This window comes from Pipistrellus kuhlii, unplaced genomic scaffold, assembly GCF_014108245.1.
Source record: "Pipistrellus kuhlii isolate mPipKuh1 unplaced genomic scaffold, mPipKuh1.p scaffold_m20_p_7, whole genome shotgun sequence".
Lineage (NCBI taxonomy): Eukaryota > Metazoa > Chordata > Mammalia > Chiroptera > Vespertilionidae > Pipistrellus > Pipistrellus kuhlii.
The window spans coordinates 23,947,706-23,972,944 of record NW_023425573.1 but is presented as its reverse complement, the minus strand read 5'-3'; the positions used below and the strand labels follow the sequence as shown (position 1 = coordinate 23,972,944).

At 40.5% G+C, this 25,239-nt stretch overlaps 1 protein-coding gene across 1 annotated transcript in view; it reads left to right on the top strand.

Annotated features, from left to right (window-relative positions):
• Positions 1–25,239, top strand: part of DNER (delta/notch like EGF repeat containing) — a 220,306-nt gene that overhangs the window by 127,922 nt on the left and 67,145 nt on the right. The window contains exon 6 of the mRNA XM_036421970.2: positions 16,121–16,274. Coding sequence (XP_036277863.1) covers positions 16,121–16,274 — 154 coding nt within the window. The remainder of the gene's footprint in view (positions 1–16,120; positions 16,275–25,239) is intronic.

Genomic DNA, 25,239 nt, shown 5'->3' with positions numbered 1-25,239 from the left:
TTTAAGCTTGAATTACTTTCATTGATTTTTCAATCATAGCCTGCTCCTCTATTTTTAGAGTTTCTCTAAACACATGGAAGATTTGGGGGATAAAAAAGATATTATGTTGTGCTATCTAAAATCAGAAGCAGTAGCTAAAGTTGACTTTTGTCTTAAGGCTTCTTTAGGTTGCTAAAATAAAAATAGAAGAGGTATGGGAATTTTATATTAGTATCATATTATACTTCCATCTTTTATCATAAGAACAATTCATTGTGCAATCTAATAGAATATACCCCATAAAATTCTGCTTGGTTTAAATTTCCAGGTTGATAATGAGACAACAGTTTCATTGCTGCATCCTGATAGAAAGAATATTCTCCTCAGTAGGGCCCTGTGACAGGGATATTTTCTTCACTCCTGTTATTGAACGGAGATATTGAGGCCTTCAGGCATTAATTGTCATGATTTTAATGAGAGTTGAAGTTTTGAAATTTGATAGTACTTCCAAAGGTACTAACTTTTAGTTTTGTGTAGGTCAATAAGAAAGCATAAGAAGTCCTTATTATTTTTGTCATCTTGTTGGAGAAGGAAGTCAAATCTACAACAAATATCTCTGTGTTTAAAGATAGCTGTTCTTGTACTTGGTCCAGACAATGTCAATGTGGCTTCTGCATTTGTACAGACTATTCTGATGAAGTCTGAGGCTTTGTGGCTCACTGGAGGCCAGTAGACATAGGGTAGAATATGACTTTCCTACTACTAAAATTACATAATATAATTCCATCAGTGACTCCATCTGATGGGAATGATGTGCATGTCACAAAGCTGTGACTTGTGCAAGGTTAAGGTGTAGCACAGACCCACATAGGTGGTGGAAAATCCTAATGGAATTTGAAATGAGGTTATATATATATGGAAGTGCTGACAGCGAGTCGGCACCAGAATGTCACTGGTGATTGGACGTTGGTTCAGCAACCTCAGTTCTTGAGTTCTGACTAAGAAAGAATTCAGAGTCAAGACTCAAACTATAAAAGTTTATTTAGAAAGTCACAGAGGTAGGAAAAGTGAGCCAACTGGTGTGGGCTCAGGAAACAAGTCACAGAGACAAATAAAGGGCTCTTGGAATTTAGGAGGAAAAGAAAGGCAAGGAAATCTCCCATGGGGAAAAGGGTAGGAAAAAATGTGCTCCCTATGGGGAGTGATACTGTGTCCCCTGTCTTTAGGGTATTTATCTGGAGGTTTCAGGGGAGGATCTCAATAGAATATTCATCAGCTTTCCAAATGTGTCCTTTCCAAATGTGTTGTCGTCTCTAGAACCTGGACAGGGGGTCACTAGTCAATGCAGCTGGTTCGGAGATCATCACTTGTCTGGTTTTGCTGCTTTTTTGGGCCCTGATGTTATATCTAAAACACAACTGAGGCCCAAATGTTACATCTAAGAGTTAATGGTTGAGGAAGTGATTGGTGCACGGGCACACAAGCGAGTTGAATGAGGCCATGCTTTAGCCCCTTGTTTCTCCTCCAAGAGGGTCTACTGCATAATAAATGACATATCAGGGGAGGGTCTGAACCGCATGACCAGCGATATGCTAGGGGAAAGGTGGCCCTGGGGCAAAGTCCTTGTTTTCCCAGTTTTGCCTGTTGCTAGGCACCCAGGCTTTCTACCCTGGTGACCTTCTGTACCTGGCCTGTCTCCTTGTTCTGCTCATGTCTGCCTAACTGTTTACCATAGAAGCATTTTGTAAAGAAATTATAGGTGGCACATGTGATGTACAAACCAATGAAAATGACTCTTTGCCTCCATCAAGAGCCACCTTCTGATGGCCCTGTTCCCCTTGGCATTCCAGCCCTGTTGTCTTTGGAAGTGTTCACACTCATCATCTTTTTAACTACCCAAGAATGCTTCTGGCCTGCATGACTGATCTTAACCTACTTTAGTGGAAATCATTTAGGGCTAGACTCATGTTTAATTTCCTTCTCATAGTTCTAATTTTAAAGGACAATTGTTGGGAGAAAGTTGATACTTGAATTTCTAAATCAAACTCAATAGCATATACTCTATATGCTAACATTTTTGTTGTTGTTGTTTTGCTTTTAAAATCTTTCCTGTGACAAGAGTTGGGGCTGTTGACCACAGAAATGGGCAATTAGGCCCAGCAGGTTTGGCTCCAGAGGCCATGGTTCGATTCCTGGTCAGGGCACTTGTCTAAGTTGTGGGCTCGATCCTCAGTGGAGCTCATGCAGGAGGCCTAGTGGATCAGTGATTCTCTCTCATCATTGATGTTTCTATATTTCTTTCCCTTTCCCTTCCTCTCTGAAAGAAATAAAATATATTTAAAAAATAACAAAAGAAATGGGCAGTCAACTGCCTTGTCTTCTTGCCCATTGTTTTGGAGCATTTCTCAGCTAAATGTATTTTTAATTTTGTAGTTAAATGAAATTGTTGACAAATATCTATTGTAGCCAGTAATACTCATGAATATATAATTGTTCTCCAAGGAGGATACTAATAAAATGATCTTCTAAAAAATGGCAAAACCATAGTTATCAACCAACAGTAGTACTAGGAGATAATTAAAAAATAAATAAATATATATGTAAAATAAATCAATATGTATATATTGATTTTTTACAGAGAGGAAGAGAGAGGGATAGAGAATTAGAAACATCAATGAGAAACATTGATCAGCTGCCTCCTGCACACTCCTTACTAAGGATGTCCCCGCAACCAATGTATATGCCCTTGACCAGAATTGAACCTGGGACCCTTAAATCTACAGGCCAATGCTCTATCCATTGAGCCAAACCAGTTAGGATAATATAATAAAAAAAAAAATGTTTTATTTTGAAGGTCTTTATTTGTGAACTAAAAAGTCTTTTAAAAATACTTTGAAAAAATAAAAGTAATTTGACATTGGTACAATTAAGTTGCACATCCTTTTGGACAGAAGGCAGTAGGTTGGGGGTTGCCTACTTGGTGTAAGATTCAAGGATATTCAGGGAGGTTCCTTCATTCCAAATTTCCTTGACACATCCGCAGGGCAGGATGCCTGCAATCCTGCTATTTGAGCTTCATTCCTATGTAATTACAGCATGATTTCCTATTTAAATGCAAATGGCCCTAAAATGGTATCCCATTAAGGTGTTATCTGTCATTAAGACTAGAATAACAGTTCAGTCAGGGGTTGATTTCAGTAGGAAAGAGAATAGTAGATAATTCTAGAAGGCAGGTGCCTCCTGGAGGTGTTGTGTATGAGAACAGGGACCAAGGTTGGAAGAGGTGAGATTTATCAAATTTGGCAAAAATCTGAGCCTTGGTTTGGTTTTCATGTCTCCCTTGTTTAGCAACAGGGGAGGCAGGTGGCATTTGAGCCATTCTCAGACAGCTGTAGTGCCAAATAAACAAAACTACTTTTATTTTAGTGGAGCCTGAGAAGCTCTAGGAGAAGTGTTCATCTGGCAACAAAATGACCTTGAGCCCATTCCATAGCAGAAGCCCTCAGAGAAAACAGGAATTTGGGCCAGCTCATAGGAACTTTATTTCCTTCCAACATGTGCATCTAAAAATTATGATTGCAAAAAATTATGTATTCAAGATTGGTTTTGCACCAAGGACTGCTGTGCATGGCAGCCACGCTACTATTTGTATCAGCCTTTGTTAGTACCTGAGCACATGAAAGAGGAAGCTAGCTTAAGGTTTTTTCCCTAGCACTTAGATAAATCTGTGAAAGCCATCAAGGACTTTCACACCCACAGCCCTGTGACATGGACATTTTCATTATCGCATCTAATGATGAGGATACGGAGCTCTAGGGAATTCAACATGCCTTTCCTTTCATTCCAAATAAAGAACTTGTAAAAAAAAAGAACTCAGTTTTCCACCTTTCTATGTAGGGAAAACTCAGTTCTTCCTTATTGTGTGTTTCTCCTGTGGGTTTCTTTGCCTTTGCAGGGAACACTTCACTTCTGATACTTGTGGTTATCAAATGTGAAGAGGTTTTCCCCACACCAACCAGCAATTCTCAGACACCTGCTGGCTTTCCAACAATTTAACAAAATTCTAAGTGTATCTACCTAGAAAAAAACATGAAATCCCACAGGTTAAAGGCTCTGTCCCATATGACTTTTTCTTCAGATGATATTATAGTTGTAAGTCCAGGCTATCTGTCATCGAGCTTCTGATTGACTGGCTATAGATTGGAGGTTCCCATGACTACTCCTTGGGTTTAATTAATTTGTTAGAGGAGTTCACAGAACTCAGTAACACACTCCTTATATTTACCCATTTACTAAAGAACTAGAAGTGCAGTGCATGAAATTCATGCACTTTCTGGGGGTGGGGTGTCACTCAACCCAGCGTGCACCCTCTCCAATCTTGGACATCCCTGTCACCATCCAGGACTGCTGGCTCCCAACCATTTGCCTGCCTGCCAGCCTGATCACCTCCTAACCACTCCCCTGCCAGCCTGATTGACACTTAACTGCTCCCCTGCCAGCCTGATTACCCCCAACTGCCCTCCCCTGCTGGCCTGATCACCCACAACTACCCTCCCCATCTTTGACCGCATGGGAATAGCCAAATTGTGTAAGGGCATGAGGGTCAATTTGCATATTATCTCTTTATTATATAGGATATGATAAAGGATAGAGGTGAAAAGCCAAATATGGAAATTTATATGCAGATTTCCTCTATTATTTAGAGTTAGAGGACTGAATTATCACCCAAAAGAAATTGTTTCATGTGAATATTATAGATTAATAAAAAGTTTGAAAGCAAACAAGATTCGCCTTGCCTGTGAACTTACCTTTTGCCACCCCTGAGTTAGATATTCGGATGAATTTAGTCTGGAAATTATAATGATTCTTTTCTAATCTCCCGTAGAAACACATTTATTAGCTATAACCTGCCATTTGTTCAAAATTAAAATGATGAAAGCAACAAACAGTTATTGAGATAAGATTTAATTAAAATGAATGATAGGACCTTCCCTCCTCTGCTGGTGTTATTTCCATTAGTGTGAGTATAAATTCAATAAAGTAAGAAATGCATTGATTAGAGCCGGGAATCTATAATGTAAATAAAAATCTTTCATAGTAAAATAAAGATATAATTTTCTTCTTCCTCCAAATGCTGAAGAAATGTCTTTAATCAAAGGCCATAGTATCAGGGATTGTATAATCAAGCAAAACAAACCTCTTGGAATTTAGGCTGTGATGCCAGTATTCTAGATTTATGTGTATATTCTCATTTCAGTAGGAAAACAAGGGGTTGAATAATTACTTTCACTCCCCATAAGGAAGGCTGAATTGATCCCTTATATCACTTCTCTATGTTTTACTTTTTGTTTATTTACAATCTCTCTCTTTGGATTGGACTTGAGACTTTTCAGAAAGGTATGCAAACTATAAAATGATCTATTTAAAGAAAAATAGATGTGAAGACTAGGGCAAAGGAAAAGTATAGATCCATTAGGAAAGTAAATTTAGGTTCAAGTTATGAATGTTCAGAGGAAGACCTGAATACCAGCTGAAGATGGGAATCTTGTGGGATAAGTGTTGTCGAATATCTATTGTATCATTTTAGATCTTTCAACAGTTAAATTTTTAAAATCACAACACAAATAATAGAACCTTTCAGTTATAGCACCTTTCTTTCTTTCTTTCTTTCTTTCTTTCTTTCTTTCTTTCTTTCTTTCTTTCTTTCTTTCTTTCTTTCTTTCTTTCTTTCTTCTTTCTTGCCTATTATTGAAGTGAGGTTGAATAGCAAACAAAATTATAAATAATATAAACTACTTGTCCAAAGTCAGGGAGGTAGAAGAACCAGGAATAAAATCTGAGCCAGCGATGCAGGATTTTCTCTTACTATCTACACCAAGCATATTTAACTCAAAGGCTAACATGGGCCAAATAAGCAAGGTTTAAGTTTATGTGGGAACAAAAAAACAAAAACTTTAATTTTCATAGAAATTTAGATTTATTTAAAGAGACATGCTGACTGCAAAGGGCTGAAATAAATGAGTAATTATTAAAACAAAGTAATACAACATTTTAATAGAAATTAATATTTTTTTGAACATTAATGTAGCAGACTCTGAATAACTACACAAATTAATAAGCATAATGCAAATAAACCTATTTTTCTTGTTCTCTGAAAGCAAAATATTTCCTGTTGAGTACACCAAACAAGTCAGTCCAAGACTAATGACGTGGCAATCTGCTGCTAAAATGTTCGCTGCTAGTATTGGTGGAGAGAAATGGTGCACCTGCACGTAAAGTGTGTAGGGGAAATGAATGCAACACAATTATAACAATCAGTCATTAGTGAAACTTGTAATTTGTTATTAATATATATATATATAACAGGATATTGTAAAAATTAGGTTATGAAATTTTTATTAAAAAGTTTCTTACATACTGTTAAATTGGCTAGGCTGCAAAAATATTCATTGTGGGCTACATGTGACCTGTGGGCTGAGAGTTTGACATGCTTGGTCTGTGGTTCACGGTTGACTGTGATTCACTTTTGATATACTGTGTGTGTGTGTGTGTGTGTGTGTGTGTATACAGGTAGAGTCCGGAAATCAGATGATCTGTGCTCAACTCTTCAGTTAATTAGCTCTTCAGTTAATTAGCTGGTCCAGCTTGGTCAATGTACTCATCCTCTCTGTATCTAAGTTTCCTCAAATTCGAAGTCGGAATAACAATAGCAATGAGGATAACTGCGTTTTGCAAAGCCCTTAGAATGGGGCCTGGCATTTACTGAATGCTCAATAAATTGTTCACGATGAAGATGATAGCAATGAGGACAATAACAGACTTTTTTCTCTAGTTTGTTGTTTCCTAGAGCACATGAACTATAGCTCTATGCCTCTGTATGTACAATGCCAACCTGCTCACACAGCCTTTATTCAATGAATATTGTTTGTCCTCCAGGATAATCAGTTGAATATAGTAAGCATCAAACAAGTATTTGTGGAGTTCTGAAAACAACATTTAAGGAAGACCGCTTTGAAAATTGTTGTAGGAACAGCTAAAGAAGGACTGGCTGGATGTTATGGGCTAAATTGTATTCCTACAAAATTCATATGCTGAACTCCTAACCTCTAGTACCTCAGAATGTGACTATATATGGAGATGGGGCCTTTAATGAGGAGATTAAGGGTAAAATGAAGTCATATGGGTGGGCTCTCATCCAATATGACTGGTTCCTTCCAAAAAGAAGGGATTAGGATGTAGATGTGCACAGAGTGAGGAGACAGCCATCTATAATTCAGGGTGCTAGCACCTTAATTTTGAAGTTACCAACCTTCAGAATTGTGAAAAAACAACAACAACAACTTTCTGTCATTTGAGCCACTTAGTCTGTGGTGCTTTGTGTGGTAGCTTCAGCAGATGAATACAGTGAGAGAAGGAAAGAAGCCCACCAGTGTTGTTTAGCATTCCAGAGTGGCATGAATCATTTGAAACAGGATCATGACACCGGGGATTTGTGATCCACATGGGACTGAAACTCAGATCCATTAAACCTAGAAGTTGAAGAGACCTTTGGAGATCAAATCCCTTTTCGGTGCATGAATGCTCCCCTCATCTCCTTTCTCAGAATGTTATTTGAGCTCTGCTTTTCATACTTTGTAACTAAATTCCTAATACCTTAAATTGTAAGAATGCCTTTGCAATGAGACCAAATCTGCCTCTGTATGACCTTGAGCAAGCTATTAAAATTTTCTGATCAGTAGTGAAAGAGAAAAATAATACTGATTTTGCAAGACTGTTGGGAGGATTAAGTGAATCCTTGTGTGGTGGTGGGCATATGAGGGGGCTTTCTTCAATAAATTATGGTTTTGTACCCTACCCTGTCCCCATTGGATTTCTACTTGTAGAGAAAGTTGCCTCTGGTTGTTCATCTCAGCTCTACATGTAAAAATGTAATTCAGAATGAGTTTTCCACTTGAGGTCACCAGAGGAAGATGTTGGGAAGGCTCTCTATTCTTCAATGAGTTCTACTCATCAATAACTTATGCATCAAAATGCCCATTTTATTAAAGCCTTTTTCTTACCATTTTCTTTTAGTATAATAATGGAATTTTAAAATAAGAAAGTAGAATGATATGTCATCTACTTGTGGGATCAGGCTATTTTCAGGGAAAATCAATAAAAGATGAGTTTGCAGTGACATTCATTTTTTCAAAGTTGAAACTAGACTTTTGTGAATGGATTGGAATTTTGTAGCATACACAGATGGCCATGACTTGAAGATGGAGGCTGACTGCATGGAAATCTTATGCCTAATTATGGCCATGTTCTGAGTGCTGAGAACGCATAAGTTGGCAGAATGTGGTTTAAAATGGCGTTAGAACATCTCCATTTCCCCCATGCATACATCCAATTTTTAGGAAGAAAGGCCTTTACAACATTTCCTGAAAGACAGTTACTTTTTGCTCCCGTGAGTAACAAAGTGAACTTCAATGTCCTTTGAAAGTGAAGAGTGTGACTGTCATTCATTATTGTTTCTATTATTGAGAATTTAACATTTAAGCCAGAGAATTCTATGAATTCATGAATGTCAAGTCTTGAACTTAATGTTTAGATGATATGCATGTTTCTAAGCCTTTAAAAAAAATGAAACTGCTACATTTGCAATTAATGAACCCAAATAGAAGAGCAATGGTATGACTAATGTCTAATGGAAAAATAAGATTATAAGCAATGAAAGTATGTTGTTTAAATCACATGTGTAATGAATAGAAAAAGACCCTGTTAATAGGCAAGGATTTGAAAAATGTAATTCATATCCAGTTTCCTTTGAGATGGCTCACTGTGTCTCAACAAGAGGTAACGATTTTTCTTTGTTGCTAGATCCAGGTGTGGCTGTGTGGCCCGGGCTCAGGGAAAGACTTTCATAAGCACTTTCACATCATAAATAGAATTTTTATATAATGTCTTAAATATTTCACCTAATTCTTTTGGTTTCTTGAAATATGTAATCTGGGTTTAGCAAAAGGCTTAAAAGAGCATGCTAGATTGATTTGATCCTTTAGTTATAGCTCACCTATGTGGAATCAAATGAAAAAGTATGCTATGCTTACTGCCTTAAATGTACAATAGATTTTAGTGTTCACCAACTTGGTAATTTCAGACCTAAATGAATACCCATTCTGGTTCCCATGCCTGGCCTAGGAATTGTAGTAATAGGTCCCTGGCAGAGGATACTGGAATGATGCATCTGTGGCCTCTGTTTCCACTAGTTAAGGATCAATGCATTTGGGGTGATGGGACAACTGGGGCTACATTGTGACTGATGCTGCATTGTTACATGAGTTGGTCTGGCCTCACTGCCTTCCTTCCCCAAACTCTGCATAGAATAATATAAGCTCTGGGTGAAGGGGGACACAGAAATTTTTCACTTGGGACACTTTCTTCCTGGACAATTGCACCTGGAGCTCATCCATTAACCAGGAGCAAAAACATTCCAGAGCTTTCCAAAGTTAGGAAACAGACTCTACTTCCAGTAGAGTTTGGAGAGCTAGTTTTGAGATGTCTTCTGCACTTTACCCACAGGTTTGGAGAGTGGCTTGCCAGTGTTTGGAGAGCTAGTTTTGAGATGTCTTCTGCACTTTACCCACAGGTTCTGTAAGCAGGAATTGCTGTCCCCATCGAGGTCTGCACTGGCTGTGCCTTGCTTGTGACCCTGGCATGCTGGGGAAGCTGAGAGCCAGCCAATCCTTCCCTTGCGTAGAAATGGCTGAGTTTTCTCTTCAAGAAGATTCAGTTGTTCAGAGGGAAATGTGCTCAGTTATGTGATTTGTGTTGCCCACAGGAGCAAACTCATAGGTCCCTTGGGATGAGCAGCACTTTTCCTGGCACATGGATATGAAATAAATTTCTGGGGTGGGACTTCACAGATGGGGACGGGGCAATGTGCACACAGTGTTCTCTGCAACATCTCTGTGGTAAATGCACTAGCAGATTCTGTGGGGAGGAGCTGGACATGGGACACTGAAATGGAATGCTAATGCCTCCAAATTTTATCTTTCCTTTTATTTTAAGAATCTGGGTCTTAGCCAGATTCTTAAAATAAAAGCAACACATTGTTTTATTATAGAAAAATTTAAACATATATAAAATTAATTTGGCAAACCACCATGCCTGCATCACTTAGTTTCAGCAATTACCAACTCATTAGCCAGAGTTTTGACCTTGCAGATGTTCAGACATTTAATTATGAGTAGCCCAGATGTTGTTTGGAACCAGAGTGGCCCATAATGGAAATTGAATTGGCCTACAAAGTCTGTTAGCCAGGGGTGGTTTAAAGAAAAATTTCCCCATTTTCAGAGGTTTAGGGGCTCATTAGTCACCTTTTTGCTTGGGATTGTCCTCCTAACCCTTGTTCAAGTATCTCTTTTAAATTAAAATGTAGTTGAAGAATGTATAAGGGCTATGATGCTATCTTAACAAAACAGAAGATCTTTAGAGATAGAAAGGGCATCGAAGAAGAGGATGCTGTACCTGCACAGGACCCTCCTGCAAGTCTACTTGTAGGCATCCTATTAAAGAGATGGCCTCAATCAACGAACATGCAAATATCTATTATGCATGAGTAACTGAAGTCCCAGATGTGAAGGACCTCCAATTCTGGCACAGGCTCACTCAAAGTTTCCAAATCTTTGCATGAGTGATTAAACTTTCCAACCTTAGGAAGAATATTTTTATTCCATTTTAACACATTATTTGAATAAATTTGGTATTATTCTTAAAGCTACAGGAAATTTGAATCAGTGAACTCAAAGGACATTCAATGATGCTGGCAAGGAAGGCAGCCAGACAGCAGCGGGGAGGTGGAAAAAAGACATAAAAGCAGGATCTAAAATACTACAGTTGTGGGGGGGTCATTTTAGAGTTAGGGTGAAGGGCACTCCCACGTGCCTTTATGGTATGCAGAGACCATCACAGTGATGATGGGATGGCACACACCTGAGAGTGGGAAAGGACTTACAATCAGATGGTAATGGCTTTAAGTCTTGACCTTATACTTGCCTACTGGGACACCTTCAATAATTTATCTGACTTTTCCCGTCAAGTCTGTTCTCAACTCTTAAAATGGATCTGACAATACCCACCTGACAGCTGTGGTGAAGATTAATGAGGTAATTGAATGTAAGTAAGCTCTGTGAACAATGAGATGCAGTGTCTGGTCAGCTGGGATTTTATGTTGATACTGATGTCACTGGGATAGCAGAAAAAGAAAACTGTAATTTCTGTATAGTTTGTTTAAAGGACAAAGCAAAATAAATTCTTATTCTTAAAGATAGAAATAAAGCTCCACAGAAAACTTATCTCTCTGGGATGATTTGTTTAAAATAATTAGGCTTTTCTGAGAGATAAAAATTGTAGAGAATTAGACAGAAAAGTAACTTGAGGACAGATTATCAAAGGCCCTGTGTGCTATGAGGAGTTTAGATTATTTATTTATATATTTGGCTGTGTATTTTATAGAATATTGAAATGAAAAAATACAAAACAAAAGTTGGCATCAGAAGATATGTTAGAAAGTAGTTTCTGAGTTGGAAAGGGGAAATTTATAGGTCATGGAGCCTAGTTAGCTGTTAAAGTTGAACCTTGAACAGATTATGAGCTCACTACAGCCAAATCAAATAGGAAAAAAGAAAAAGGACAGTCACATGACCTGCACTGTTCATGAGGACGAAGCATCAGTTCTCATGACTAGCAAATTTTTTACTGGCTCTGAAATGACTGAATTTTCTTGGATAGAGCTTTATAATAAACTAGTAGCCCTGCGCATGAATTCATGCCACCCTCTAGTAGCTCTCTGCCAGTTGCTCTGCTCTCCTGTAGCCCCCAGTGTGACAACAAGAAATGTCTCTAGACATCACCAAATATCATCTGGAGGGTGAGGTGGCCCCCTATTGAGAAGCACTGCCTCACCTGAGTTGATCTGAGCCTCACTCCTATTACCCTCTTCTCTCATATCCCACAAATGTCCCTCCCCGTTGTTTTATTCCAGCCACACTGGCCTTCTAGCTCTTTTTGGCTAGACTAGGCTCCCCCTTGGTTTCTTTTCAATGACCCTCGCCTTTACCTAGAATATCTTTCCTGGGACTCCTCCATGGCGCACCCCCCACCTCTGTCAGGTGTTTGCCCCATTACCATCTTCTCAGCATGCCCTCCACAACCCTCACCACTTCTCTTCCCCGCCTCTACTTTACTTTGCCCCATAGCACTATCACCCAATTTACTGCCTTATTATTTGTTCATTTTGTGTGTGGTCAGTCACTCCCAGTGGAATAGACTTGACATGGGAGTCTTATCCACATTTGTATCTCCAGCTCCTAGAGCAGTGCCTGGTGTATAGTTAAGTGCTCACTTTGTTGAGTGGGTGAATAAGTGAATGCAGGGAGGACTAACATTCTTTTCACCTAGAACTTTTCAAAGTAAGTTTTTTAACCATGGCCTGAAAACATTTCATTAATGTACAAATGGAATGTTTGACTTCAAGCTCTTGAGGAAAATTGAGATTCTGCATTGGGTTTTAAAATTAATCTCTGAGAGTTACTTTTCATTTTATTTGAGATAGACTTTTACATACAATAATTTTGCAAGGAAGTACTGTTCTGTAATTTTGCTAAGCTACTAATTTGAAGTAAGTTTGTTTTGTCTCATGTGCTGGTTAAGTTAATCAGACTTAGATCAGCCATGCCATTATCATCAATGTGTTAAATATCTCCAGGTTGGTAGAACAGTTTATAACTTTCAGTGATCAAATAGTTCTCTACAACAAATATGTTAAAGACATACTTTCCTAATGTATATTCATAGCTTTTTATAAGTCATCAGTCTAGGATCTATACAAAGAAGCCTTTTAATACTTACAGGAAAGCTCCTTATTGTTAGAAAATAGAGTAGGAAGAAGTTTAACTTTATGAATGACATGATGAAAAATACACAAAGTTTTAACTAAAATTTTATGGTCAAGGGCCTATAAACTTTTTTCTCATCTTTCTCATTCGATTAAAAGTTTAAGAATTAATTCAGCCTACAGCAGTTTTTTCAACAGTCTCAAATTCTTTCCAAGGTTCCTGATTAAAACAAAGTAAAACAAAATGTATGGTTTTTGTTTTAGCTTTAAATTAAATCAAATCAAAACAAATCAAAGATATTTGATTTGTGGCTTTTAATAATTTACTTTCATAAGCAATATAGTTTACATGGAATTCACCAGATAAATTATATGCAAAATGTAACCCCCAAATAACCAAATAAATTTATCTGCAATATGGAAGATCTGACTACAAACCAAGTAGATTTTATAGGACAGCTGTCAAAACTAATGACTCATAGTAATTGATTAAGATGCTGAGACCCACTTTGGAATTGCATGCATTGGGCATGCCCATGTTTACATATCAAAGGTGGTCACAAATCTCCAGATATACAAAGAGTTCCAGAAATGTCCCCTACAAATAGCAATGGTATTCTCTGTAATACATGTGCACAAGGACAAGCTATTTCTTGGAAGACAATTCTAGAAAAGCAGTTTCCTATTTAAAAGTTGGCCTTTCTAATAGTCCTTGATGTAGCTTCTCTCAGCTTTCCACCACAAAGTTCATGCAAATGCATACAAAAGGAAAACACTCAGGATTTCATGAAAAATAAGATAGGAAGCCAACTATTGCTGGAATGCAGAGAGAATCTCCACTGGCCACAAAGAGGTGAGAGGTGACAAAAATAGGAGACAGAACATTTGGCTCTAACATAAGAAGAAACAGCTATTGCTTTTATTCCAATTGCTCAGATTTCTAAGATATAATTGAAGACGATAGTCTTAAACTAAAGGAGACTTAACTATGCAGATTGCAAGTATTTGGCATATTCCTTTAACTAAAACACATTCAATTAACAAAAGAAACACACCTATATAAAATCCGCAGTTTGGGGTGAGCTAAATGTCACATTTGACTGACCTCTTGGTTGGCTGCTCAGGTCAATGGTCCATCCACTCCTGGTTTAGTCAGGGTGACAAGGACCATCCTCTTATGGGATAAAATGTGGTCTCACCGTGCAGGGCACAGTTTTTCTTGGAAAAGGAACCTTTGGGGACAGGACAAGTTAGGAGGGAGGCTTTAGCAGTACAGCTACAATAGAATGAGGAAATCATAAAGTGATTTTGCATAATGACCTCTGAGGGTTTTCCTTCCAGGAGTGCAGCTTTGAGTCACTACATGGAAATGTAAACATTCAACTCCCATATATGTAGGTTAAAGAGAAAAAAGATAATTTTTAAATTATGAAGCTATCTAAAAGTCATCTGATTTTTAAAATATAAGCTAAAATAGCATTTGATAAAATTTAATAATCATTCCAGCATTCTACTTAGTGGTAAATTCTACAAACCTCACTTTGAAATCAGAATTATTTTGGAAGAGCCACCAATGTAACCATGAGGACTGGAGAAGGGAAAGGGATTTGATCATTATTTGCAACTGGTATGCACTTTGGGGTGGGAGTGGAGTTATTTTATTTAGAAAACATAATTCCACTAATACTCACTGATCTATAATGAGAGCTCAGGGTGATATCTGGTAACATAACTCTAGTATTTTCCATGTCATTAATAACCACTATCTAGTATGATGGGTACTACAAAGAAGGGATGAAAAAATATCTCATTAACAAGAGTCACAAAGAAGTCTAAACATATAGCAATAGATTTATTAAGAAATGGACAAAAACTCTAAAACTTGATTGAGAGACAAAAAATTATGAAAGGATGGACAAGGTTGCTTTCTCTTTCAGGAGGAAGGAAAGCATCTGTGTGCTTGGTGGGAAGTACTGGGTATAGATCCTGGGTGACCAAACCTAGACAAAAGGCCAGAGTCTCCAAGGTTAAGGGCAGGATGCTGGGGACCTGGAGACAGAGGGTGGGCCCAGGAGGGGCTGTGGGCAGGAGGCTGTGGAACAGAGATTTGAACACCTGCTTGATGTGTGGGGCATGGAAGAGCTGGAAAGGTGTTTTTGTCTGTTTTATTTTGATTTTTTTCAGCAGCAAGGTTTGCTTATGCAGCTCTCCTGTGCTTTTTTCCCTCCCCTCTTCATGAAAATCTGCAGTAATCTGCATTGCTCATACAGGCTTTGGAACCAGAGTTACATTTCTTGTAGACTTGCACCCGCTTGAGGGTGGAAAGAAGAAAAGAGAAGGAAGGCTCTATTTTATTTGGATTTTACCCCTGTCTCAGAAATGAACCTTCTCATTGGATTCAGTCCTCTGGGTCTGAGTTACAGTCTTTTACTAAGAGAATGTGAATATCATAAACCCAAAGGGCAACAGGTGACTTCAATTGCAGTCCTTGTATTTTCCCTTGCACTCAGGTCATCTGCATAGCTATAGATTGAAGCTATTATAATTTACAGGTTGATTCAATAAATTCCATGCTCTGGAAGGTGGTCTGAGGAGGACATTTGATGATGTTTTGTCACAAGAGCTGTATGCTGCAGGATTTTTTACTTGCTTGGCATGACATCTAATTTAAGGACTGTAGTACAATATATCTGCTCTAGCAAAATTGCTATTTTCATGTCAAGTCAACAAAACTGAATTTCTCCCCCTTAAAATAAAGTTATCCTTTCCATTTCTATTTTAGGAAGATTGAAAATGATAGAAATAATTACGAGTAAAGAATCATAAAAAGAAATGTTTGAAATTAAACTATAGCGAAACATATAATTAAAAAAAAACCCACAAAACACATTTTTATTGATTTCAAAGGAAGGGAGAGGGAGAAAGAAACATCAATGATGAGAGAGAATCATTGATTGGCTACCTCATACATGTCTTCAACTGGGGATCAAGCCCACAACATGAGCATGTGCCTTGACCCAGTATTGAACTGTGACCTCCTGGTTCATAGGTCAACACTCAACCATTGAGCAACACCAGCCGGGTAATATACCATCCCTTTTAAAGCTATGATTTTAATCAGATCATGATATAAGTGATATGAGTGAAAATACTCAGTGTTGGTATGATTATAAAAAGAAATGATGCTTTTCAACTTTGAATTTCACAGCCAAAGCCTACACTTTAGAGGACTCCAATAACATACACTGTATATTTGTGTTTTAGGCGACTTTTTCCTGTGACTGCGATGAGCAATATGTGGGGGCTTTCTGTGAAGAATTTGATGCCTGCCAGAGGACACCCTGCCAGAACAATGCGAGCTGTGTTGATGCAAAGGAAAATCAATTTGGGAGCAATTTCACCTGTGTCTGCCTTGCTGGTATGGTTTCCGGAACTCACCATTAATATATATCACTCTGTAGAACATACACTTATTAATTAATAGTGGTTAAACAATACTTTGTCCAGCTGTTGGACAAGGGGACTTCAAGGTCCCATTTGATTCTATCAGTCTGTGCTTTGTACAATCTAGGAACAGGAGAAGGAAGCTCCCATGGGGATAAACATCCTGCCTCTTGGCTGGCTTTCTGACATTTCCATGGTAGCGTTCTACCACTTTTGGGCTAAGGATATTCTTGATCAACTAGAGGCCTAGATGTTTCAAAAACAATTCTTCAAAATAGGCACTGAGTGTGGGTTGGTATTGTGCTGGTTGATTATGCTAAATAATAAGAAAAATACAGTATCAGCTACCCAGGTTGTTATGTAAAGCCACCTTTTATGTTAATTTCCTTTTGTTCATATATAGTCATTAGACCAAATTCTTGGTACACTTTTCTCCACAATGAGGCAAGGAATTCCTTAATTAGTTTAGTACAAGGGTTTCATGGATACTACATGAGATTTTCAAATCCTTGGAGCACAATGAGTGATTCTTAGGAGACTTCTGTGCTCTGCCAATCATCTTAACTGACTTTCAGTTTAGCCAATAGATTCTACACCTTCAGGGAGCAGGAATGGCATTTACCAGTGAACATGTTGATTTAGCTGTTTTGTTTTTAAAAGCAAGCACCAAATTATTCCTTTTTTATTATCAAGTAACATGACATCATCCTTCAAAACTGACATCTTTCCTCTTTTATCTCATTCTGTTGCCAACTTCTGCTACTGGGTGGGGATTCAGGCTGAGGTAGGGGTTGGGGGTAAAGAGAAGGGTAGAGTGAAATGGGCCTTGGGAGACTAAATGCTCATTGTAAGCAACAAGACCTACCAATGGAGAAGTTTATAAATGAAAAAGTGAAAGCCTTTTACTTATCTATTAACACAAACTTTATCATCTCACTAGAGGCCCAGTGCACGAGATTCATGCATGGGGATGTGTGTCCCTCAGCCCAGCCTGCACCATCTCCAATCTGAGACCCCTTGAGGGATGTCTGACTGCCCATTTAGGCCCAATCACGGTAGGATTGAGACTAAAAGGGCAGTCAGACATCCCTTTCACAATCTAGGACTGCTGGCTCCCAACTACTCGCCTGCCTGCCTTCCTGCCTTCCTGATTGCCACTAACTGCTTCTGCCTGATAGCTTGATAACCCCCTAACCACTCCTCTGACAGCCTGATTCATGCCTAACTGCTCCCCTGCCAGCCTATTTGCCTCTAACTGGGAATTTTGTAACTTGGCCAAGAATATTAGTCAGGACAATACTGAATTGTGCTGTATTAACACACCAATCCCCACATCTCAGTGGCTTCTAAGAAAAGGTTAATTTCTGCTGTGTTGTAGTCTGATGAAGGCACTTGCCTCCAGGTGGTCACTCAGGGATCTGGAGGGTCTCCTGTGATGTTCTGAGAGCAGTGCCTAGAGATATCTTTTATCACTTCCACCACATGTCATTAGCCAGAATTGGGTCACTTATTCCCTAGAACAGGGTTTCCCAAAGTGTGGTATGTGTACCCCCAGGAGTACGGGAAGAGTTTGGTGGGGGTACGCATTGCACCGGAGTTTGGTGGGGATATGCACTGCACCGTGCTTAGCTGCGCCTAATTCTATTTTCTCATGAGTACGAGGGGTACTCAGCGTTACGAAAATTATAGAAGGGGTACACATATGTCAAAAGTTTGGGAAACATTGCCCTAGAGTGTTGCCTAGGAAGAAGTTAAACATTCTCATGGTCTCACCAATAACTGCTAGGACTGGGATTTGAACTCAGGTCTTCCTGCCCTCCTCCAAGACCCTTGTTTTCAACCATCTTATTACACTCTAAGTATGCAGCCACACTAAGTGCTGAGTCCTTTCATGGTACAACTATGCGATTCAAACCCATGCCTTTCAACTTCCTTATCTCAAACAGGTCTCTTCTTAAAAGAAAAAGTACTGGTATTAGGCAATTTTGTCCAAAAAGGGAACGGGTTGCTCATAGTGAGGAGTTTTATACTACAATAAATTTAGTTCTGAGTGTCCTTGAAAAACTTATTTTCCATAGGAAAGGTATATGTACTTTGTGTAAGAACCATGTACAGTTAATTAACATCAACACATTGATCTTTGATGCTCCAGATATATATATAAGCTCTATAAGCAGTGGGAAATGTGTTTTCCTTTTGAAAAATGTATCTTGCTGTGTTCTGATTGTTGACATTTGATCATGAGGAATTACCTTGTTTGATGAATGAATGAATTCAAATCAGAGAACAAAAGTCCCCAATAAAGTCTTTTCACAGAGACGTAGCCTTGACTCAGCGACCGTTTCTCTTGAGAGGAAAACATTTCTTGGCGAGTGAAAATATTATTTTCAGCCAAGAAGTTTCAGCTCCAAATTTGCTAATATTTTGGTATTTTGCTCTAATTTCTACATCAAATGCCAGTACAGATAGCAGTTTTTAAGTCATGGTTAATCTGTGAATGAATATGGAGCATTGGATGTGGAGTTGGTTAAGTAACAAACTGTTATAGTTTTCATTTTTAATACAATTTATTGGAAAGCAGAAAATAGTAAAATACTGATCAATAGTAAAACATTGACTAATGCCATATACATGCAATAGAAAATTAATAACAGAATATGGCCAGTAAAATTTCTATTTTGAGGAGGAAGTTTTTAGCAGGTGTAATTGATTTTTTAAAAACTTTTTTGGAATACTTTCAAAAAGAAGGGGATTGTCAACAGCATCACTACTGTAGGAAAATCTAAGAGGAGGTTATTGGCTTTGCCAACAGGAGGTTATTGGTTTTGTCTAAGCCTTGGCAGCCTCCTGTTTGCAGGGATGTTATAAAGGTTACAGGAGTTCTGAGGTCTCTCTAAGACTACATAGAGGAACAAAGCAAGGGAAGGTAACTAGAATTTATCAAACTCTCTGAAGGGCAGCAGCATATTTGGCGATAGTTGCTGCCATTCGGTTTCCATTGACCTCAGAGCTTTCTCAAGTGACACCGGTTGGCAGGGGTGAGGTATAGAGGATATGGGCATGATGTGAGAATGAATGAACAGCAGCTACAGACTGTTGTAAAGACAAGATTAGTGGCAACATTAATGTGAAGAACAAAATCAGAAAGGTCTCTTTGATTTTTTTTTTTTAAATTATAGCTTACTGTTTAAGAGGACAGGCTCTAGAGCCAGATGCCCAGATGACAATCATAAATCCCACACAATTGGACCTTAAATGTGGGTTATTTCCCATCACCACAGGATGAGCTTCCGGGAGACCCTCCCTGCTTGTTGCCTGAGGTTACAAGAGCACTAAGCGCCAGAGGTAGGAGACCCAGTATCACCTGCCCTGGAGCTCTGACCCTTGCATGTCCCACTGACAACAGCCTCTGGAGCCAGCAGTGTAAATCCTGCTTCCATCCCTGCCATTTCTAGCTGGGCTCCATAGGCAAGTTACCTAACCTCTCTGGGCCTGCTTCTTCCTCTCTGCAAGGAGATTACAACAACCCTTGCCATGAATATTAAATGAGAATGAGTATTAAATACCTCGTTATGAGTATTAATTGAGAACGTAAGCTTGTGGTCTGTTCTGTGGACATGTATTTCCAGTACCTAGCCAGGCACATAGAGCTGCTCAATAAAGATTTCCCTAATGAGTGAATGACTAGAATAAAATGAAATTCTATACAAGGCATGCTGTGTAGAGGCTCAATTTCCTTGCCTCTCCTCCCTCTCTCTCTGCCTACTCTCTCTGGGCTCCTCCCTATGGTGCACATGTTTTTTTTGCCTCCCACCCACACCAGGTATGGCTATCCTGAGGGCAGCAACATCATATTGCATTACTCTTCATCCCTCCACTCCCTGCCAGTGCCGAGCCCCGTGCCTTGCATGCAACAGACACACAATGAATGATTAACTTGAATGTTAGCTTTTTAAATCAGGATTTATTTTCAGAAAAGCCTTCTCATTTGAAGAATATGGTTTTTCCTCAAAGGAGCTATTTCTTTTTCTGCAAAGGATAGCTATGATGCAGGTTCAGAATCACCATTGCCAAAATGTTATCAGCACCATGCAAAGCATTTTTCAACTTCGGAGCACCTCATTGTTCAGCTAATTGGTGATTTCAGCCTATTTTTAAGACCTTGTTATTTTGGACGCAAGGGGAACGAGTGTGTGTTCCTGCCCGGCTTTACTTGTTTAATTAAACACTGAGTGTTGCTCAGATGGCCTTGCGGGGCCTTTGTGTCGTGAGTTAGAAAGGGGTCGCCTCTCCCTGGAGATACATCCTGAGCAGATTTGCAGGGTGTACTCATACCCAGGCTCACTTGGCTCAGGAAGGGAGCACCTTAGTGGGTCTTGAGTGTGGTTTTTAAAAAGCAGATTAGGTCAGAGTTTCAGAATGGAAGGAGTCTTGGGACTTGCCTTTGTATGGGAGTGTGGGAAGCAAGGCTGAGGGACTTGCCCAAGGTCACAGAGCTCACAGAGAAATGGGAATTCTGGTCACTTCCTTCTCTGCCCATCTTTGGGTCAGAGTGTGTTTTACCAACATATTCAAGGTTTGTGAATTTCCTGTGAGTGATGAAGGGAGCAGGAGGCTTGGACATCATTGGCTGTGAATGTGTTGGTTACAATGTGTTCACCACTGTTTGGGCAGGGAACAAAGGAAAATGTGTAACACTGTGTTGTGGCATGTGCCAGAAATTTGTTCCTTTTTATGCCTGAATAATATTCCATTGTATGGATACACCAAATTCATTAACTCATACATCCATTGATGGGCATTTGGATTGTTTCCACCTGCTGGCAGTTGTGAATAATGCTGCTGTGAACTCCACCCTCCATATGCTCTCCCTTCTCTTCTCCTCCGCTTCCAACCTTTTCAGTCTTCTTCTCCCTGCTGTCTCCATCACCCTCCCCAACCCTTCCCTGGCCTCCTGGCCGCAGGATTCAAGGCTCTCATCTGAATATCAGTTCCTCAAACAAGCAAGAATGTAGTGAGTCCTTGCTGCTGCCCTGCTGTGTCCACCTTCTTTTCCTCCTCCTCTCTCCTCCTTTTCATCTCTATCACATAGTGGTCTACACCCAATGTGTAGTTTTCTACCCACACCCTCACTCTTCCTTTCTCTTTGTATCATGAAACCAGTTCTCCAAGGTCATGGGCGGTATTCTCACTAATTCCTCATCCTGCCCATGATTGTCATTTCTCTGGAAGCGTTTCTCACCTGGCTTTCAGACACTGCCCTGTGTCCTGTCTCCTAAGATCTCTCCAGCCCCTCCCCTCCTTCCTTTCCCCTCTAGTCAGAGTTCAGTCCTTACTATTCCTCTCCACTGCTCTCCTTAGCAGCAGTCACTCATTCTGAGCTGTCACCTCTAAGTGGATGTCTTCCAGACCCTCCCTCCAGCCTTAGGGCACTTCTGCTCCAGCACTCCTACTGGACAGGGCGTCTGCTACCACTTCACCTGTCCACTGTGTTTCCCCCTCTGCCTCCCACACACACTGCCAGCCTGACTTTTGATGGACTCCAGTTTCTGTTGGTCCCATCACCATCCTCGTCACCCAGGTTGAAAGCTCAGTCTTCACAGATGGATGCCCTCGGCTCATCTGTCTTTGTATAGCCACCAAGTTTACTTTATTTATGATGATCCCCATTTGCTCCTGCACTTTGCTTTTTCTTCCTTGGCCAATGCCCTGATTCGAGTCATTGTCATCCGCTGCTGGAATGATTGTGAAAAGCCTGCCCACCTTCTCTGCCATCCATGCTGCCTTGCTCGCCTGGAGTCCGGAACTGGGAGAGCCCAGTGGGCTGCCAGCGTCAAGCCTGCACTCACTGCCCATTTTCTGCATGACTTCGGGGAAATTACTCATGATCACTGGGTAAATTTCAATAGGTGACAGAATTCCTAGCATCACAATCTGGTAGCTGTTGTAAAGATTAAATAAACTGATGAGTGTGGAGGGCCCACAGAGGTACCTGGCTCACAGCGTGTGCTCAGCAGGTGTCAGCTGCTGTCATTGTCACTGTCAGGCCATAGCTGGCTGCTTGCACTGAGCACCGTGCTACTTCCTCCACCTGGAGAGCTGGCCTCAGCCGTATGGTCTCCCTGTCTGGTGAGCCACACTGGACCACGTGGGACCTCAGCACTTCCTTCTCTCTTCTGCCAGACCTGGAGATCCAGACCCAGCAGGCCACTCTGCCTCCTCTCCCTGCCTCAGACCCAGCAGGCCACTCTGCCTCCTCTCCCTGCCTCAGGGCTGGCCTTGCTGGCTCTCACAGTTTTTCAAACAAGCCTGATGAGAGGGAAAGAAAAGACACAGGGAGGAGTGAAGAGTGGGGGGTTTGGAGTCTGCAGTCCTGGTTTCAGTCCAGGTAGAGTCACTCACCAGCTGCACTTGGCTCCTCTGAGCCACCGTTTACTTATCTGTGAAATAGAATGATGGTAATGACTTTGTAAGAGTTCAAGAGAACTCACACATATACGTACCTGCACACACAAACATGCACATACATACACATACACACATGAACACACACAAATGCATATCTATACACACACACATACATGCCCAACTGGCATTGAATAGGTGACCTATTAAGGGCACATATTTGTAGCCTCTTGAAGGAGAAAGATTAGAATTTTTTTCTCTTCCTTCGTTCCCCGAGGCTCTTCCCACCATCCCACATCCCATTTTTTGATGGCCCCTTGGGAGTTCCCTCATTTGCTCTACACCAGAGCTCCTGATGCCAGGAAGAAGGGAGGGGAGACTGAAGCTCCCCCTAAAATTGAAGTGAATGAGAACAGGGGATGATGAATCCACAATGTACCTTCTCTGTCTGCACGCTGTTCAGAAACCTTCACAGACGCTGCCACGAGTGGTAACCCCAGCACCTCAGCATGTGCCCTTAAGGCCTGTCAGGACCTGCACCCAGCCCAGCCTTTCCCGCTGTCCCCCAACACTTTGGTCGGCCCAGCCTTGAACCTGAATGTGCCTGACTGGGTGCCATTCCCCTGCTTTGATCACACATGAGTTTGTTTCATGTGACTGTAGTTCTCTCCTCACTGGAGGGCAAGCTCTCTGCAGGCAGGAACTGTTTGCAGACTTCCTTTACATCCCCTGAATTTTCATTCACAAACCTTTCTGAAAGAATGACTGACTGCCTCCTCTGTAGTTTGGTTTAGAATTCAACTGATGAATATTTTTAAGTCCACCCCTTAATTTATTTGACCCATGGTGTATTTCTTAATTAACTTCTGGTTTCCTTCCTCTTTGATTTAAGTTTCTCAGCGAGTCATCGGGACCTACTCAAATGAAAAGAACTTTCTTGAAATCTCTTCCCCTTTGTAATCACCAGATTAGAAGATTCAGGTGTCATAAGCTGTCTGGCTTATATCAATATCACTGTTTCTTATTTAGGTTTGAGGAAAGTAGAATGAAAGAGAGTACCTAAAAAAATAGCAGTGCACGGTGCTTAGGCAGTCGTTAATGACTATATAATGGGTATTGTGGTGTCCCTGGCTCTGTGCTGGGAGCTCGGGACAAAAATCACTAAAGAATAGGGAAGCATATCCGCAAGCAATGCAATGACAGGCACAGCAACTGAGCCTTAGAGGCTCCTACTCATCAAATAAAAAGCATGTGTGGACAGTGCAGTCCCCGAGGACTTTCTGACATGATATATTTTATTTGACCTTCACTCTCTGATCCCTTTGCTTTGTTATCTACATTACATGTGTAATTCTTAAATGACAAATATTCATATTTGCTACTAAAAACTGTTTTCTGCTAGTTTTCCAGGCCAGAAACTTTAGCATGCACATGTACTCAAACTTTAGCATGTACTTTGTGTCATCATCACCCGGAGGGTGTCTTAAACTCAAATTGTTGGGCCCCACCCCCAGAGTCTCCGATTCCCCAGGTCTGGGTGCTGCTGGTGACTTTGCATTGGTGGCCAGTTCCCAGGGAGGCTGCTGCTGCTGGGTGGGGACCACACTGCGAGAACCGCTGCTCTCTGCTGCCTGTTCAAAGTGGAGATCAAGCAATATTGGCACATTGCATGGCAGTGTTAAAATCCATAAATTATTCATTCATTCAAAAATACTGAGCCAGGCGTGGTGCAAGCTACTGTGGACTCAAGGCTGCCTTTGATATGAGCGACTCCTGCTCCTTGGCGTTGCTCTCATTCAGTCATTACAATCACCCCGGAGGGGGCAGGTATTATTACCCCCATTTTACCTCCTGGAAATGAAGGGCAAAGGCCATGGAATTGCCCTGCTCACTCAGCTGATTGGTGCGTCATCATCCTGGACCTTTCATTCCTCCAACCACTGTGCTTCCCACTGTGCCTTTTGCCTGTGTACTTGTTGAGATTAATTTGAGATTAATTTTCCTAATTGTGCTGTCAGCTTTCTCTCATGCTTTCCTACCCATAGTCCCGTTTTATAATTTATCCATTTCCTCTCACAGGAGGGCCTTCGAGCTCTTCTGTTCTTTGCCTTTGGTTTTTAAATCATGCTTCCATTTGTTCAGATGCCTTTGTTTTTTTCTCTGCCAGCAGATCTTACTCATTTTTTCTGTTAAATAATTCCTGCCTTTCGACTTTGATATTGGATGCCTCTGAGATTGACCGTGTTGATGGCACGCGGGTCCCTGCTATTTATGTCTTACTTCAGTTGCTAATATTAGGCATCTGTCTCAGCAACAGTGGCTGAGCTGCAGCCCTGGCTGCTCAGATTCCCCCAGAGCAAGGGCTGGGGCTGGTGGGCTCTCCTGGGGCTTTAGGCTCTCAGGACAAACCCAGCATCGCGGCCTCACCACCCAGGCCAGCCTGTTAAAAGATAGGAATGTTAAAAAGAGCTCTCATTACAGTTCTCACCCTAGAAGCTTCTGAAGAAGCCATTACATTCTGCCCCCAGAGTGAA